The sequence below is a fragment of the Cyprinus carpio genome, chromosome A13, assembly GCF_018340385.1.
Source record: "Cyprinus carpio isolate SPL01 chromosome A13, ASM1834038v1, whole genome shotgun sequence".
Taxonomy (NCBI): Eukaryota; Metazoa; Chordata; class Actinopteri; order Cypriniformes; family Cyprinidae; genus Cyprinus; species Cyprinus carpio.
The window spans coordinates 3742899-3761804 of NC_056584.1; the positions used below are offsets into that span (position 1 = coordinate 3742899).

Genomic DNA, 18906 nt, shown 5'->3' on the forward strand with positions numbered 1-18906 from the left:
CATCATGATTCACCTGCCACCTGCCCATCGTGATGATTGCCGTCCGATGATGTCCACACAGGGACTTCATCCGACGGAAAGGGGGACTGTAGCGTATGAGCAGTTCATTCATTCATTGGTTCTGAATTAATGAATCATGGCTCGTTGAATCTAAAACAATGCACATTCCTTGGCTAAAAACTCAAAGCTTTTAGCCCCTGAACTCATGCAGGTAAATCAAACTCTCTGCAAGCTGAATGACCGGCCTGGTGCCAGCATGGGCTGGGTTTAAATTCCTGACCAGATCGTAAAACTTTATTACCCCAAACTGGGAGAAAAAGAAAAAGCCCAGCTCGCTAGGAATTCTTGTAAGGAAAAAGGAAAGTAAATATATTCTAAATGTATTGACTGTATTTCCTTTTTGTGCTTAGATGTCTTCCATATCAAATTGGAGTATCTACAATTTTATTGTGTTAATCAAACTTTAAATGTGTGTAATTCTGCATATGAATGTAACTTTATGTTTCTCCTACCTTTACCTGTCATTTTTGGTATCTGTTTAACCGTCTTGCCTTGACCAAACCACTCATACATAGGAAATTACAGTAAAATGTATTATTCTGGAATTACCATCTTGCTGGAATATAATTGCTGAATTCTGATAACACCATAACTCACTCGAGTGGGTGTCTCCCCAGAGACAAAGGAACTTTTCCCGCTTCAGATCGTGGACGTTCATTGGTTGTTCGCGCAAACAGAGGCGTGAACCCAGTCGCTCCATAAGAGACTGACACAGAACTTTCTCGTTGCACTTTTTGTTTCGGCACTTCGTCGAGAGAACGTCTGTCGCGATGGCTCCTTAGGGAGCTTTCATCTCCGTTTTTTTTCTTTGCTTTTCTTTACTAAGTTTTATTCTTATATTCGCCTCTCCCTACACGAGGGAGACGAACTCTGAATTATTTCTTTGGTAACTCCACGTTCGTTGAACCTTTGAAACTTCGCGCGAGTCTGCTCGCCCCGGAAGACACGAGAGAACACGCCCAGCTCTAAAAGCACGACGCACGCAGCTCTTAGCAGGCACAAAGATACCCACATGCAAGTATTATTTCCTATAGAGATTTAAACGCTGCTTAAGGTTGTCTATTCCCTTTTCAAGGTGATCTGATTCCTTGTTGTCTTTCAAAAAGGTTACTGTATGTGATTTTGCCATACTGCGCGATCATTCTGCATGATTCTGCCTATCTCTCTCTCACCTTCTCTCGCTCACCCTTTCACTCACTCTCTCTCTCTCTCTCTCTCTCTCTCTCATTTTGTTATTCGTTTTGTATTTTATTTTTTTTTACTGTTTGTATTGTTATACGCATATTTACTCTGTGTGAATCGTAGTTTGATGTATTATTAGTTCAATTATTAAAAGCCAATATATTCATGATTGCTTCTGTCTAAAATGCTCACATTACGAAGTCAATGAAATGTTTGATCTTAGCTACAAAGCTTATTTGTTACTTTCCAGTAACCTAAATTTTATAAGGACGGGAGAATGGTTTCATGGCCAGAAAACTATTTTTCCTTGGAATTATAAGAAGTGATAACTTTATTGAAGTTGATAAGTTAATCTTACGGCCGTTTGCTGGACAAACCACTGTTTGATTTGCATTAATTCCCAGTAAAAGATATCACGTTAATTGATATGAAGAATGGAATATTGACATATTAATGAGTAAATTACAGTGCCTTGTAATGAGTTATTGATATATACAATTGACCTATTTTTCATCTTCAATAATTTTAATGTAAGTGTTACGCGAGATATATATATTAATCATATTCCTGATTAATTATTAAAATTCCCTATATATCATTTGAGCTAACGTTAACGTACTACCCAGTGCGGCTACAACTATATAAATAAATATGACGTGACTTCACTGGAGTACCGAAATGCAGAGCTCGTGCAAACATCCACATCGCTGTAATCATATGCGTTTTAGACTGCTGCTTTCACACCGCAGTCAGTTTTTATTGTTTATTTTGTTATTGAGAGGAAAGCGAACAGCATATGTTTACATAATCATCCAAACGCCGCTGAATTACAGAGCTGAATCTACAGTGCCACACTGGTCAAACCACGGTATTGCAGGCTTTCACATTAGGTCATATGAGATCAAACGACTACTCGACAACAAAAATATTTTTCGACAATTTTTTGTTGTCGATGTTGTCGATAATATCAACTAATCGTTTCAGTCCTAGTTGTAACTCTGCCATACAATGTTCGATAAGCAACAAACTTCACACGTTTGATAAGAGTCCTGCCCTGAACAGATCTATAGGCACGGGTGCACATAACTGGTACGCAGGTACGCATGAGCGACAAAAATCAGGAATGCGTAATACCACTTGTGTTACACCACGCCTTTGCGTACTGACGATCTTTTCATCTAAAAAAAAAAAAATAAAAAATAAAAAAATAAATAAAAAAAAAAACTTTCAACTTACATGTTACTTGTCAACTACTGTCAGCGATCTCCAAAAAGCAACAGACATTAAGCAGCTTCTTTGGCGTTTCGCCACCTACAAAGAAATGCCAACTGGAGCCAGAGTAAAAAAAAAATACTTTTTTTGGAAAAGTGGCTCAAAGATGTGCAGTGGCTTGAAGCTAACGATGAGCACACTGAAATGTGGTGCAAGATTTGCCGCTCAAATCCACATCTAGCAGACAAAACAGGTGCGTTTTATAAAGCCTCAAAGAATTTCAACCATCCTTTATTTGACAAACATGAAAAGAGCAAGGAGCCCACGAATGTGGCGCAAGCCATTGCTAATAAACATGCTAGCCGGGAAGAAATGTCCAGTCGCTCACTTGCCAGATGGCGAGACAAGCTGAATGAAGAAAAGCGGCAAGCTCGGTTTAATATTTTTCTCCTCGCCTTCCATAAAGCTCAACACGCACATCCCATGTCTTCTTATTCTGAGGATATTCCGTTACTGAAGCGGCTAGGAGTAAATGTCGGAGGTGCTTATTCACGTGAAGGGGGCACATGGATCATGCAAAGCATCGCTTACGCCATCAGCGGGGAGTTACGAGCCAAGTTGCATTCTGCTGAATTTTGGGTGCTGCTTTTTGATGGATCTGAGGACTACACAAAAACTGAGCAGGAAATTGTTTACATTGTGTCTGTGTCCAGCAACGGAGAGTTTACCTCAGACTTCATTGGACTGATTGAATTTGGTGCTGACCGAACTGCGCAGGCCATAACAGACAGACTTGTGAGACTTTTCCAGGACACAGGCTTGGATGACTGGACAACAAAGGTGGATTGGAAAGAAATCCCGATTTTGTTTTTGTATTTTTCGACAAACACATTGCTAGACAGGTAATGAACATATCTAATTAACATTTTTTATTAATATTCGGCTGAAATGTTGTAAGAACACATAAAAGAACAATGTGTTTAACAAAAGAATAAAAAATAATATCAAAAAGAGTTTGGTCCTGCTTGTTGTTGATTAATAACATTCTACAATGTTGTCCGCTGACATTGTACATAGTCATGTCACCAGAAATTGAGTAATTACTGTCCCAATGTGCAGTGAGCCAGGGAACTTACCAGTGACCGGATTTGTGTACATGATATATTGATTCATGAGCTCGGCAGCTGATTGAGATGCACCCATTGATAATCTCAGGTACTGATTATATACTTCATTCCAGGGGCGGTTTCTTCATTAGGGCAATTGGGCGATGCCCCACTAAAGTGAAAAAGGGAGGTCTATTTTTTTTCTATCACAGCTGTCACTGCTTGTTCTGCCTCTGGATATATAGTCCAATCAGCATCGAGTCACGTTCTGTGGAGTACCGCCCCTTTTTGGGCGATTTCTCTTTGACCAAGAATCGCCCGGACTATTCTTAAAGACTTCCATCCAAAGATGTTTTTTTTTTTTTTTTTTTGTCTAACTGCAGGCACCGCAACAAAATCTCTATGAGTTCTGGGAGGGCGAGCACTAACATGCTTTTGTCATCATATGTAACCTTAACCAGTGCAGCGACTGGTGGGAACAAACTCTATAAATAAGAAATATGAAGTCAGAACTACTCTGTATGTGCTGAATGAAGCAAACCAGTGAAGTTTTGATGGATGACTATTGTAATGGAGGTAAAGATGATTACAGTGACAGAGTCGACGTACATTAGACAGGTGTGTTATTATTAATGTGCAAACAAACAGACCGTCTATGTGTGCTCTCCGATAGCTTTTTGCACAAGCACATTTGATTATGCCTACATGTCTGGCAAGTGTTTCATAATGGACACTTGCTGAAGAAGCATTATTTATAGGAGTTTGCTGCAGTCAGTGGTGTTTATATATGGGCATGAACACTGTTCTGCACTGGTTATGTCGCGCTGCCTTCAGATCACCATATTCGACAAACTGAGGAGTTTATTTTTTACTTTTTAAATTTGTGTTTTGCTTTGTTTAATAATTTGGAATGGATCAGTATACATTTAGATACAGTCAGGTTAAGGTGACTGGTATAGTGGTCTGTTAGAGTCTCCGTGTGGTCGTGTTTGGTATTGCAGCTTGACTTGTAGTTATTTCTATACTGTATGTATAGAAAATGCCCTATAAACAAATTTATTTTTCTCACAGTTTTTGCTGTTGCACTGTATAGATAAATTGCGAATTTTGAAAATTAAAAAAAAAAAGTTTTAATTTATCTTGAAAAAAGTTTTGTGGAGATCATCCTCAATTTTTTACCTTGGTAAAACAATTATCTTTATTTAAAATGTTTCAATTCTTACTACTTTTTTATAATGGGAAAAATCATAACAGGATGTACGCTAAAATTTCTGGAAGAAAATTTTATCAGCCGCCATTGCTTCAATGTTGAGTGTGTCTAATGTGAGTTTGAATATCATACTCCATGACATTTATAGTCATACTGACAAAAGAAAGTTTACCTCAGATCTTGAAGATAAAAGCAAACATGTTAAAACTGTGAGCTCAAAGCGAACCAACAAGTCCTTTCCATGACAAAGATGGTATCAGTCACTCATTATATACTTTTATTAATGTCAAAAAGGTTTGACATTTATGAATTAGATTATAAACTTGTCCATTTCGTTGGAAGTGCAGTGCCCTTCTGCATGGCTGTGATATTTGAATTTTTCTGTCACAATCACATTGTCGTGTCACATCTGGTGTGAACAGCCAAATTGCTTGGTGCTGGAATCTTGTCACGTCATGTCTGGTTAGGACATGGTGTAACTCAAACATACTATGCTCAATCTGCACCAAACTTCATATCTTTGTGTGTGTATGTATATATATATATATATATATATATATATATATATATATAAAGTGACTTTGAAATGTTCCTTCTATATTTACCACTTTAAATGCATACTGCCCACCTAAGGCCACCTGGTGGAGGTGGCTCTAGGTGCAAGGGCCCTTTTAACGCAGCTTGCAGCTTTAATCCTTAAAGTAAACTTATGCTTGTATGGTGATAAGATTTACTGTTTAGATTGCTGCCTAGAGGATGCAAGCACAGAATGACAAGTCCAGTATGCGGTATCAGCAAGTTCTCATGAATATCTCGCTAGCTATAGCATATTGCATTTTTTTTAAATATCGTGCAGCCCTAGTTGACACACATTCTGAACAACCAGAAGCCATTATTTGATTTACTGATTGATTATAATTTAGAGCCATGGCAGCTACCATGGCTATATTAATGGTGAGAACCAAGTGAAAAAAGAAAAAAGTAAATAAACTATATAAAACAACAAATAAAAAAGTAACACTTTTTAAAATGGTGTTATAAAATAAAATCAAATCTATAAGAGTCACCTGAAAAGTAAAGAGTCCTAGAGGAGCTCAAGACAATATTTAAAATATGCTTCAGAGATAATGGATCCTGGCATAAAGGAGTATCTTTATCCATTGAAACTAGGGCTGGGCTGATATGGCCAAAAAACTATCACTATATTCACAATATAACTACTCACAAATTTTCACGATTATCACAATAACTTTCAAATCTTTATTTAAAGATTCTTTATTTAAAGGCAGATTTCTTCTCCTGAGTGAAAATTGTAGAAACCAGACCGTTATTTGTGGTTTTAAACTACTCTTTAAATGGTCAGAACATGACAAATGCTTCACTTTTCCAGTAATTTTTCTTAAAATAATAATAATAATAATAATAATAATAGATTTCTCTTAAAGGGATACTCCACCCCAAAATGAAAATTTTGTCATTAATCACTTGTCGTTCCAAACCCGTAAAAGCTACGTTTGACTTCGAAAGACATCGTCAGAATAGTCCATCTGCCATCAGTGGTTCAATCTGAATTTTATGAAGCGACGAGAATACTCTTTGTACGCGAAGAAAACAAAAATAACTTTATTCAACAATGTGTCTCCTCTGTGTCTCTCCGCATCACCATAGCGCCATTTTGGAGAACATCCGCTGAACACAAGCATCGTATGCTCTTCTGTGTCAGCCGCGCTGCATGGATGTGCTGTTTTCATTCAAATTAAAGCATACACATAGAAAACATATCCTTGTGTGGCAGCTGACACAGAATACCGTACGCAGTTTGCTTTCAGCAGATGTTCTCCAAAATGGCGCTACGGTGAAGCGGAGAGACACAGAGGAGACGAATTGTTGAATAAAGTCGTTATTTTAGTTTTTTTCATGTACAAATAGTACACTCGTCGCTTCATAAAATTCAGCTTGAACCACTGATGGCAGATGGTCTATTCTGATGTCTTTCATACTTTTCTGGACCTTGCAATTTACTTGACAGTCAATGGGACAGCCACAAGTCTCCAGGTTTTCATCCAAAATATCCTAAACTGTGTTCTGAAGATGAACAAAGCTTTTACAGGTTTTAACGACATGGGTAAGTGATTAATGACAAAATTTTCATTTTGGGGTGGAGTGTCCCTTTAAAACCACACACATAGCACCATAATAACAAGGCAAAAAATAAACTAAAAAACTCCAAAGCATTTAAATAAAAAAAAAATAAGTATAAACAAAAAAAATAAAAACAAACTCAGTAAATACCTTCATCACAAAACCATGTATGCAGTTAGTGTAACTACATTAAATCCATGGTAAATGGCGGCGAATTGTAGACTGAAAAGCCTTCTGACTGTATCATTGCACTCAGCATTTCTTCTGTTTGTGCTGTTTCATCTGGCCTTAAACTAGTTTAAATAATTTAGTTCTTTGATTTCAAGCACTTCACAGTGGATCTCACAGCGCTGTTTAGTGGTTGATTGACCGAGGCTCATCAGCGAGTAAATGCATCTGCTCTAGTGGATAAATGGTCCGTGTGGTGCAGTTCAAATGAGCAGCTCTGTTTCCTTCCGCTTTTGGCACATAAACATTATATCGAACATTTATCAAAATGTTAGTGGAAAATTATATTTCAATAATTATTGTTATTTTATCGCCCAGCCCTAATTGAAGCCATTATATAAAACATTTAATATACTGGAGACAGACATATGACTGCACATCACATGAAATCTATATACATGTGTCAAGCACTGCTTTCTGGATTTTCAGTCACTGAGTGCTATGGACATATACTCACAGGTGTACCCAGTTTGGTCTGAGATGATAATTTCTTTTTCATGGCTTTCTCATCAAAGTTGGCACTTCTCTTCACATACACACCTCCATGCTGTGAATGACAACAATCATAGTCATAAACATACAACTGGTCCTATTAATGTAACACAAGCAGAATAAACTTGTATGTATTGTTTATAAAACCATTCAAAAAACATGAATGAGATCTAAAGTTTCAAATTAGATATGCACACTACCTGTGAGAAATACCATCCATACAAAGGAAGCCACTTCAGACCATCTTTCAGGACGTATCTCACGTGTCCAAGTGCATTTTGTCGGATGGCTAACATGTCAGCAATAATCCAATCAGCTACAATGGAGAACACAACCCTTACAAATGGTACAGTGATGGTGTCTGATACCATGATATACAGTGCGGTACCATAGTATTTATTTACCTACATGGAACAAATAAAAAAATAAAGGTTTTCACATGGTCTGCATTACACATTTAGTAGCACACATTTTGGAGCATATATACATTTATAGAGCGTTGAGACTTACCTGTTGATTGATGGTTTGACACGTAAACCACATTCTCCTTCTTCTTTGGTATGTCCCCATAAATGACAATCTGGACAGATAATTACATGAACATTTCAATACATTAGACAACAAGAACAATATGGTTAGAATGAACATGACTTAGAAGACAGTACTGTCTGAAAAAAGTTTCCAGTTTTATAGTAAATGGAACAAAGCTGTTTTGTTCAGTAAGCTTTATTGATATGGATTTCATGCCCTTAAAAGGTGCAGTAAGTGATTTCTGGCAAACACTGCTGATAAATGAAATCAACATCCAAACAAACACACCCCTACCCAAAACAAACACAGCACTTTATTGCTTTGCCCATAAAAATCACAAACACGCTAAGTAGTGGACGCACATCTTTAAAACCTTACACAGCTGTGCACACACATATGTGAGAATAAATACATTTCAAAATTCCATGCTTTATAGATTTTTGTAGGACTACACAGATATATCGGTATCAGCGAATATGCCGCTGATATATATATTTTTATTTTTTTTACAGAACACATAACGCAGATGAAATGCTTCTGAATGGTGCAATTACTTAGTTTGTCCAGCAGAGCGCACTCCATTGTTTGCTACTGGTGACTCAGGTCAGTGTAGTGATTAGCTCAAACTATATGGAGGGATTATTTGGTCAGATTATAAACTAAAAGTCTAAAACTAAAAGTCTTAAACCAAAACTAAAAATCTAAATTCGAAACTTAAAGTCCAAGTCGAAAATTAATTTGGTATTTAGGATTGGGCATTTGGTATTTAGGATAGGGCATTTGGTATTTAGGATAGGGCATTTTGTATTTAGGATTGGGCATTTTCTATTTAGGGTTGGGCATGAGCTGCTCCCGCTCGATCTTCTCACCTGCTCGCTCGAACACTTTTATTTTTGTCAGTCGTGGGGCGGGGCTTGCTGTTTTAATTGTTATCTCAAATGTCATCATTTAACAACATTATCCTCAAATAATAATTTCACGCCTGTTATAAGATTATTAATAATTCACTAATTCACTGTCGGGATTTGTCGTGTCACGTCGCGCCACATCCAGTGTAGACAGCATCACTGAATGTAATGGGTTCTATTGTATTTTGTCACACCGCTCACGTTCGGTGTAGACATCCAGTTTGGAAATGTGATGTGACCGATGTGATAAGCATGAGTTCTGGGCCACAGCGTAGCCGGTATGAACACAAGCATTGACTGAGAGGCCGCGATCAGCTCCGATGGCCATGGAGCAGTATGTGCTGCAGAAGCGTGCCGTGATGCACAGATCAGCACTAACGCCGCTGAATCTGCTGTTAAAAATGAACCATCCATTCATCATATCATCATGCAAAACTAAGAATTAGAATCATTGTAATGTGATGATCAAATATACTGTAGGTGCGGTGGGTGGCGGGTGGATAATTTATTTGAAGTAGCGGACTCTGGTGTAGTTTTATGGAGGGATTATTTGGTCAGATTATAAACTAAAAGTCTAAAACTAAAAGTCTTAAACCAAAACTAAAAATCTAAATTTGAAACTTAAAGTCCAAGTCGAAAATTAATTTGGTATTTAGGATTGGGCATTTGGTATTTTGGTATTTGGTACATCACACCAAATGCATTCAATCCTTTTAGAAACAGTGAAAATTGAAATAAATGTATTGGTTTAAAATAGGTTTTTCAGAGTCATATGATCCTTCAGAGATCATTCTAATATACTGATTTATTACCAGTGCTGGAAACAATTTGTATGCTGAATATTTTTGGAACCTGTGACAGTTTGTTTAGGATTCTTTGATGTATAGAAAGCTAAAAAGAACATAAACATGTTCTAAAAAGAACATCATTGATATAAATCAACGTATTTGAATGATTTCTGAAGGATTATGTGACACTGAAGACTGGCGTAAAGGCTGATGAAAAAAAAAAAATTATATATTTATATATATATTAGGGGTGTGCCGGTTTCAGAATTGGTGATGACGGTTATGACGTGAGTCAAATGTGACGGTTTGTAACATAACCGTCGGGGGGGGGCTTGGGGTATTAGTTTGAATAAGCGAGCAGACACTGATTAGCTACTTGCTCTACGTTTATTTAAAATTCACAGCAAGACAACTAGCAGTGAATGTGCTTTCCATTAAATGAATCACACACAGTGAACAAATCCTTAACCAAAAAAAAAAAAACTTTGCAATGAACGTGCTTTGTTTTTAATAAATCACACACAGTAAACAAAACCTTTTAAAACAGTAGGCTACTTGTAACAAATACAGTTTTCCCACATATTCTGCACACAGGCTCCTCAAGATTTTCTGGTTTTCCGTTGCCATCTGGTTTAAACCCGAAATGTGCCCATATAGGCGATGTAACATTTTTTTTCGCAACGAGATCCATCGGTTTTACCTTTCTTCACAAAGTTTTAATTTGAGCCGGAACATGTTCCGTCACCTCCGACGTTGGATCCGGAACATTTTTTATTGGATCCGGCACCTCAGTCCTATGTCACTATGGGAAATTAATCGCCTAAATTAAAAACATTCAATTAATATTTGTGTAGTGTTAAATGTTGTTATCGATAGAGATACGCAGATGGGGTATTATTTCATCCGCAACCACATCACAAAACTCATCATCCGCGCCAACGTTTTTTGAGCAAATTTCAAAGCCGCAACCGCCCGCCATCCGCTGATTGTTTTGCGTCTATGGACGATGCAATGCTTTGCTGATGCGAGCCGCAAAAAATGCCCTTGTCTGTTCTAGAAAGGATGCAGCAAAGATATTTAATGCTAATGTATGAGGCATAGGCCTACGCTGAGTTTCATTTACGATGAGATGCGCTCTAGTTCACAGTGCAGTGCAAGTGAACGCAGCGCGCTGGCGCTTCCATGTCACGGTTATCATTGTCTGCTATATTGTCTGCAAATACATGCAATTGGTTGATGAAACATTTATTAAAATTAAGATAAAATTTGTACAAAACAAAATTTGTTTTTAAGAAGGGTTTTCTACAAAGCAAAATTTAATGAAGTGGTAAATATCATGTCTGACGATTTACAAAACTTCATTAAGTGGTAAAAACCATGTCTCCCGATATATTGCGCATCTTATAATCCTACCTAAAAAATGAAAATAATTTTTGATTAAAAATGTTTGTAAAAATTTTTTTAATGACACGGTTTTGGCGGTTATAGAGTTCTAATGACGGTGTTCAACTATAACCACCGGTCTCACGGTTATATACTAACCGTCACACCCCTAATATATATAATATATATATATATATATATATATATATATATACACACACATACACACATTACATAAATTGTATCTATACATCTAAATAAAAATAGACTATAGATATACAGTATATGATCCAAAGTAACTAACTACTTAAGTAGTTTTTATTATCCAATATTTTTTTTTACTCTTACTCAAGTAACTATTCAGACTATTACTTTTACTCAAGTAAATATTTCTATAAGTACTTTTACATTTATTTGAGTACAGTTTTTGGTACTCTACCCACCTCTGGTCTGTAGTATGTGGTGCTTGCAGAGCTTACCATACAGAATATATATATATATATATATATATATATATATATATATATTATATCCATTTTTATCCTACTATTACTCATATCTGTTTGCTTGGTCAGTGTCTTTTGTGGTTTATATATCACAGATATATATATCTATGATCTTGTGTGATATTGCCAGTCATACCATTGGGCTGAGGAATGCTTGATTTTGATTGGGAGAAGTGAAGCGTCAGCGTCACTCAGTTTTGCTAGTCAGTTAAGCCTCGCAGGGTGGTGTTCAAAGTTCAAATAATTTCAACACTTTGTTTCATTCCTAAATGAATCAGCATTTTTGAGTGTATTCGTTGGCCTTATGACTCACTCTTAAGCCTTCTACACACTGCAAAATTTTAGCAATCCTATAAGATCATTGCAAATCACACTGTGCCACATGGATCTGATAAACTTGGGTACAACATGTATGCAGACTGTACGATGATGACACCTAGTGACTCATCGGCTACAAGGCACGTTACTATAGTAGCATGAACGTCATCAGCATGTGTTAGTGGTAAACAAAAAGAGCATCTGTGAAGACCGTCTGTGAATCTCTCTCACATGGGGGGGGGGGGGTTGGTGTTTAATTTAAGATAAACAACAAAATAGAAATTATGCTGGTTTTAAAATAAATGGCATTCGAACAAACATTAGTTAATTGAACGTGTGAAATAGTGGTACATTATTAAGCACTATTTGATGACTTATATATGCCAAAATATCCTAAACAAGGGGGCCCGTATTGTTTTTAGTTCGATAAATCATTCAGAAGTTATATGTAGTTAGATAGAAAAGGCTGAAAAAAGGTAAACGCACTAAAGTAAGAAGTTACATGTAGTTAGTTAGAAAAGGCTGAAAAAAGGTAAACGCACTAAGTAAAAAAAAAAAAATAAATAAATAAATAAAAAAAATCATACTAACCTCCACTCCCGTGTAGTTCTCAAAGAAGAACAGGACCATACTCTGATAAACTGAATACACACGGTCATCCACAGTGTGATAGAGTCTGGACGGCAGCACAGTGGACAGCAGCCGCCAGACGCTCCAGGACAGCAAATAAGCAGGAGCGGTGCCCAGCATCACTGCCGCTGGAAGCCAGTACCGCAACGAGTAAGTGTGCACGACCAGAGACAGCAGCATTTTCACTGGAAAACCAAAATGACTCAAACGACACTGATCCCTTCACAGCTGCAACTCAAATTATGGCAGTGTTCCCAGTAATCCTGCCCGACACGCATCGATCTTTTCGCCAAATTCAGACGGTTTTTCAATTATTAATCGCACAATAATTTCGGCAAAGAAGGTTTAAAAAAAAAAAGTTCATGCAAAATTTCACGCTGCTCGTCTTCCGGATATGTCCTCCAGGTTTAATGCAGCGCACTTCCTTAACTGTAATTCTAGTCTAATAAGGCACAGGTTATAATACCTTAACATTAAACAGACATAAACTGTGCTGCTACACCTTGCGCAAACTACACTCTGAATTTTCCTTTGCACTACTTTTAAAAAATGACTAGAAGTAGATGCAAATTACCCCAGAGGACACTTACACTGACACAAAAGATACTATAACCACGGAGACTAATTTTACAACTTCTTAATGTATAACATAACAACATATAAACAAACGCGATGTTTTACAAATACAACCAGCCACATTACTCGCTCTCAATATTCACACACGACTTCCAGCCTCCATGTTTCAGTATTGTCATAAGCCACCAGCTTGTATCGTGGTCGCTGACTGGCTGAAGCACGAGTTCCGGTGTTACGTAATTTTCGGCGAAAGGTCTTTGCCTATGCGCAGACAGTGATCCAGAGGAGTGAGACAAGGGTGTCCCGATTCTCCCTATTTATTTCTTCTTTGTGTACAGCTACTGTCAACATTTGTATGTGAAAGGGGTATTCAGGGTATCTGTATAGCGGATCGAGAAATATTTATTAGTCAATTAGCAGATATCCCAGCTAGTATTTTTTTTCTTTTTTTTGTTCAAAACAAGGCCGCAACCATGTATTCAACATCGGGGGGACCAACTATATATATATATATATATATATATATATATATAATATATATATATATATATATATATATATATATATGTGTGTGTGTGTGTGTGTGTGTGTGTGTGTGTGTGTGTGTGTGTGTGTGTGTGTGTGTGTATAAACAGTATTTATACAGTATTTATTCAAAATAGAAATTACTATTCAAAAGTCTGGGGTCAGTAAATTATTTTTTATTAAAAAACTAATTTAATACCTTTATTCAGCAAGGATGTGTTAAATGGATACATGTTTATTTTTAGAAAAGATTACTATTTTGAATAAACGCAAAGAGAAAGGAAAATTTTAAATCGTATCATATGACCCCTTTAACATACTTGAAGAATATCAAGAAAATACTCTTTAGGTTTGTGATTAAAAAGTATTCCAATCTAACAACAATAGAAAAGGTTTTAAAGAGCAGGTCATAATGGCCTGGTTTCACAGACAGGGTTTAGGTTAAACCAGGATTAGGCCATAGTAGCTTTTATAAATGTGCCTTAGATAAAAACTTTACTGATGTGAGACAAATCAATGGCACTGACAAATTTTTTAAGATCAGTCAGTGCAAGTTTCTTTCAGTTAAAACATTGGAATTTTCTCAGAATATACATTTAATATTAAAATAATTTTTCGCTGATTTTGAAAAGATTAGTTCAAAGCAGTTCTGAGTTTAACCCTCAAATGGTCCTCGTTTCCTGTTTATTAATCTTGTCTTTGGGGTCAGTGTGTCCCCAAAATTGAAAGCATAATTGTAGAAAATATATACATTTTCAATAATACAAATAATATATAACTTTTTATTTTTGTTTACTCCTCATCTATGCATTAATGCTGTGTTTTGGGAGATTCGAAGTACTTTTGTACCCATTTACCACAAAAATCTGCAACTACACCATTAGCTTGCATGTGAACTAATAATTTTTTTGTTTTTTTTTTATGAAAAAATCACTTAAATGATTATCTAAATATAATTTAAATTGTTTCTGGATATTGATCTAGGTGTTAGGTGTAGAATTCTGCCATCTGGAGGTTAGTGAAAAAACTAAGGAGATTAGTGTTTAAGCAATAACTTGTTTTGACCAGCAGAGGGCCATTGAAATCCATTCATTTTACTAGATGTGGCCAACAACTCATAAATGCCACCTAAAGGACAAAACTCAGAGTCAGACTGTAGATAAATAAAAAAAAAAATTAAAAAAAATAAAAAAAAAAAAAATAAATGAATAAATTAATTAATAAAAATAAATAAATAAATAACAAATAACTTTAGAATGTCAACAAAATTTTAAAAAGTGTAAATAACCAACAGCAATATCCAAAAAATAAACAGGAGTAAAAGTATAGGCCTACAACAAAAAATTTTTTTTACAGTCACATTCTGAACACTGAACATAAAAGCAATAACAAAGTACCAAAAATATGTAAAATACATGGTGTAAAACACATAAAATAATCATTCCACGCACATTTTGTGAGTGAGTGTGAGTGTGAGTGAGAGAGGGAGAGAGCGTGTGTGTGTGTTTCTGTGTGAGTGTGAGTGTGTGTGTGTGTATGTATTTGTGTGTGTGTGTGTGTGTGTGTGTGTGTGAGAGAGAGAGAGAGAGAGAGAGAGAGAGAGTGAGAGTGAGAGAGGCAGAGAGAGAACGTGTGCGTGTGTCTCTGTGCAGAGGTGGAAAGTAACGAATTACATTTACTCGCGTTACTGTAATTGAGTAGCTTTTTTGTGTACTTCTACTTTTTTAAGTATTTTTTTTAAATCTGTAATTTTTTACTTTTACTTAAGTATATTTTGTTTGAAGTATTGTACTTCGCTACATTTTAAAACACATTAATTACTGAGTAAAATAAATAAATAAATAAATAAATCGCTCCCTGGAAACTACGTCAGTAAATAATGGGCAGAAGGGCAAACTGGCGCTAAAATCACAAGAAAGATGCAGACGCACAAAACAGGCGTTAGTGGTGCAGACACCGCTGAAAACGAAACCCCGTCATCTGAAGTTGAACTCGAAGGAAATGAAGGGAACCCCTGGCCATATTCATGCTTTATTGTGCAGTGTAAGCTGTGCTTTCCTAGGGAGACCAAACTAGCAGCTTATAAAATCTCGACATCAACCCTTCGCAAGCATGTAGAGGTAAGCTAAATAACTGCATCGTTGCATTGGTGGTTAAAATGAAGCTTTGACATTTTAGCAAGAGGTTTTGCACAAATTAGCCAAAAAGACAGTGTGCGATATCGTCTGCGATAATATCATAATTGCTGTTTTAATGATATGCGCGCGCATTTATAGTGCGTTCTATCACTGTGTGATTCAATCTGTTGAAATGCATTTAGAATGATCACAAAATTGAAGATATAGGGGCAGAAAATTTACATATTTATATCATTTCATATAGTAAATCAAAATCACACAAAGAATGCCGTCTTTTCCTCTAAAAACCATCTTAATCACACACACATATATATTAGCTATATATATATATATATATATATATATATATATTTTACAAAATGTCAGTAAACTAGTTAATTAAGAGACTTGCGTTTTAGACACCATATTGCCTGTTTTTTTTTGCTCTATTTATACAACAAAAAATAATCCCAAACACAGCCACCAAAGCACAGTTTTGCAACATGACAGTGTTTCGTTCCTGAATGAATCAACCGTTTAAATGATTCGGTTCAATCGCAATGACTCACTTATTAACAGTGACTTGCTGACACATACTGGCCATTTTAATTTCACATATAAAGTATCTTTTTTTTTTTTTTTTTTTTTTATAATTAATGTCTTATTTCAAATGAGTATTCAACATTTTATGTCTTGTAAATCAAAACATTATTCATGCATTTGTAACAGCAGGTTAAATGCATTCTTGTCCTGCACTAAACAGTGTGTAAATACATCTAAATGCCACTTCCGATGAAGCTTCTGCATTTCCTCTGCATTGAAAAGATGAGTTTGTTGATACTGATTTGCCTGGTAACAGCCCAAATGTCTTATTATTCTAAATAACTGATTCCTTTAATTAAAAACAACTAGTTTGAGATTAATAGGCCTATCCCAGGGCTGTCAAACTCAGTTCCTGGAGGGCCGTAGCACTGCAGAGTTTAGTTCTAACCCTGCTCCAGCACACATACCATGTAGTTTTCAAATAAGCCTAAATGATTAGATTAACTGGATCAGGTGTGTTTAATTAGGGTTATATCTAAACTGTGCAGGACTGTGGCCCTCCAGGAACTGAGACCTCCCTTCCAGGCTTCCACTGTTAAAATGTAACTAAGTAACTTTTACTCTGAGTAAATTTTAAATGAGCTACTTTTTACTTTTACTTGAGTAGATTTTTAGACTGGTACTTTTACTTGTACTTAAGTAAAATTTCATTAATGTAATGGTACTTTTACTTGAGTAGAATATTTTTGTACTCTTTCCACCTCTGTCTCTGTGTGAGTGTCTCTGTGTGAGTGTAAGCGTCTTTGTGTGTGTGTGTGTGTGTGTCTGTGTGTCTGTGTGAGTGTAAGTGTCTTTGTGTGTGTGCGTGTGTGTGTGAGTGAGAGAGGGAGAGAGAGAGCATGTGTGCGTGTTTCTCTGTGTGAGTGTGTGTGTGTGTGTCTTTGTGTGTGTGGTTGTGTAGGTGTGTATGTGTGCACATTAGGTCTCACCCCTTTATATCTTTTTTTTCTGCATTTGTGGCTGATTTTATTTGACAAATCTTATTTGCCAAATTCTATACAAATGCTCTCTGTGGCATACCTGTGTGTGTTTTTTGTGTTTTTTTTTTTTTATTTTTTTTTTGGACAAATGGAAAAAAACAATTTTTTTGTGCATTTCCCATTCATTTTCAGCTGGGGTCATATTGACCTCAAAGACAAGATTAATAATTTTTTTTTTTTTTACACAGCCTTCAGAACAACCGAATCAAGCCCAGTTTTTTTGTGTATGTATAGATAGATAATGTAGGAAAAATCACAACATTTTATTCCTCTGAGATGAAGGGAACCCTTTTTTTTAACTAATGAAAAGTCGATTGGGGTCATATAGACCCCAAGGACAGATTGAGGGTTAAGGTCTGTAAACTTCTCCCTTTCATAAGCCTACTCAGCTCTGATTGGTCAGCTGGCCAAGTCTGTTGTGACTGGTCTTTCCGTATACAATGCGTTTCGGAAACGCCCATTACCATAATTAATTTTTTGCTCCGGAGGGTTACTTCTAAACAAAGATGCTAAAGGATACAAAAATGGCATCGATATTACATTATCAATTCAAGCCCGAGTCCAAGGATGATACTGATGCAGTCACTCAACCGGAAACTCCATCGCAAGCACGACTTGATCAAGACATTTCTCAGTGGTAAGTTTAAACTTTATTATTATTATTATTATTATTATTATTATTATTATTATTATTATTATGCATCAAAAAATGAACAGAAAAATGACAAAACAGACAGAACTCCTACAGGAATGACATTAAATAAACTCTTCATGTAAAGTTCCACGGTAAATTTAAACTTTGTATGTGCTACTTTACGTGATGTGACATCAGTTTTATTGCATTCATTATTATTACTATATACTTATTTGAGGTGCTCGTGTTAGAATGCCCAGTGAGGCTGAAAACACATCGTCTTCTCGACACGATGTAAACACACTAACTAGTGGAGGTGTTTGTGGGCAGTATTTTGTGGTCAGGCGGGGATTATGCAAATGCGTTACCTTGTGACATACGGTAGGCAGAAGATTCGAAAATATAACGACTCATTAAAGCAGTTCAGAGTCTAAACTTTCTTTTAATAGACAATATCGTTATTTATCATGCACTTTTTTGATTAACAACTTAGCAGACTGTTTACATTGAAGGATGTGCATTACAAATTGCAAAAAATATATTTTTCGAAAATCCATATGACCTCTTTAATGTATTTTACAATATCAATTATGTGCGAGCATGCATGGGGATTGGAAATAGGCCTATACAATAATGAGTAAAAAATAAGTTTCATTATATTCTGAATTTCTATGTTATAAAATGTGTTCAATGAACTTCTAGCAAGCTCATATAAACCGACTTGTCAATGCCGATATGAAAGGAAGCCAAACATACATGAAACTACTATATGTGA

General features: G+C 36.0%; 1 protein-coding gene across 2 annotated transcripts in view; it reads right to left on the reverse strand.

Annotated features, from left to right (window-relative positions):
* The window catches only part of LOC109105148 (1-acyl-sn-glycerol-3-phosphate acyltransferase epsilon-like), a 51663-nt gene extending 38144 nt beyond the window's left edge, over positions 1–13519 (reverse strand). Inside the window, exons 1-5 of one of the 2 annotated variants that reach the window (XM_042768414.1) lie at positions 12658–13519; positions 8143–8212; positions 7833–7948; positions 7598–7687; positions 3183–3281 (exon numbers count right to left, since the gene is read on the reverse strand). In XM_042768414.1, the coding sequence (XP_042624348.1) occupies positions 3183–3281; positions 7598–7687; positions 7833–7948; positions 8143–8212; positions 12658–12876 (594 nt within the window). In that variant the 5' untranslated portion in view covers positions 12877–13519. The remainder of the gene's footprint in view (positions 1–3182; positions 3282–7597; positions 7688–7832; positions 7949–8142; positions 8213–12657) is intronic. The other variant, XM_042768415.1, reaches the window with a different exon arrangement.
* Between the last annotated feature and the right edge of the window lie 5387 nt (positions 13520–18906).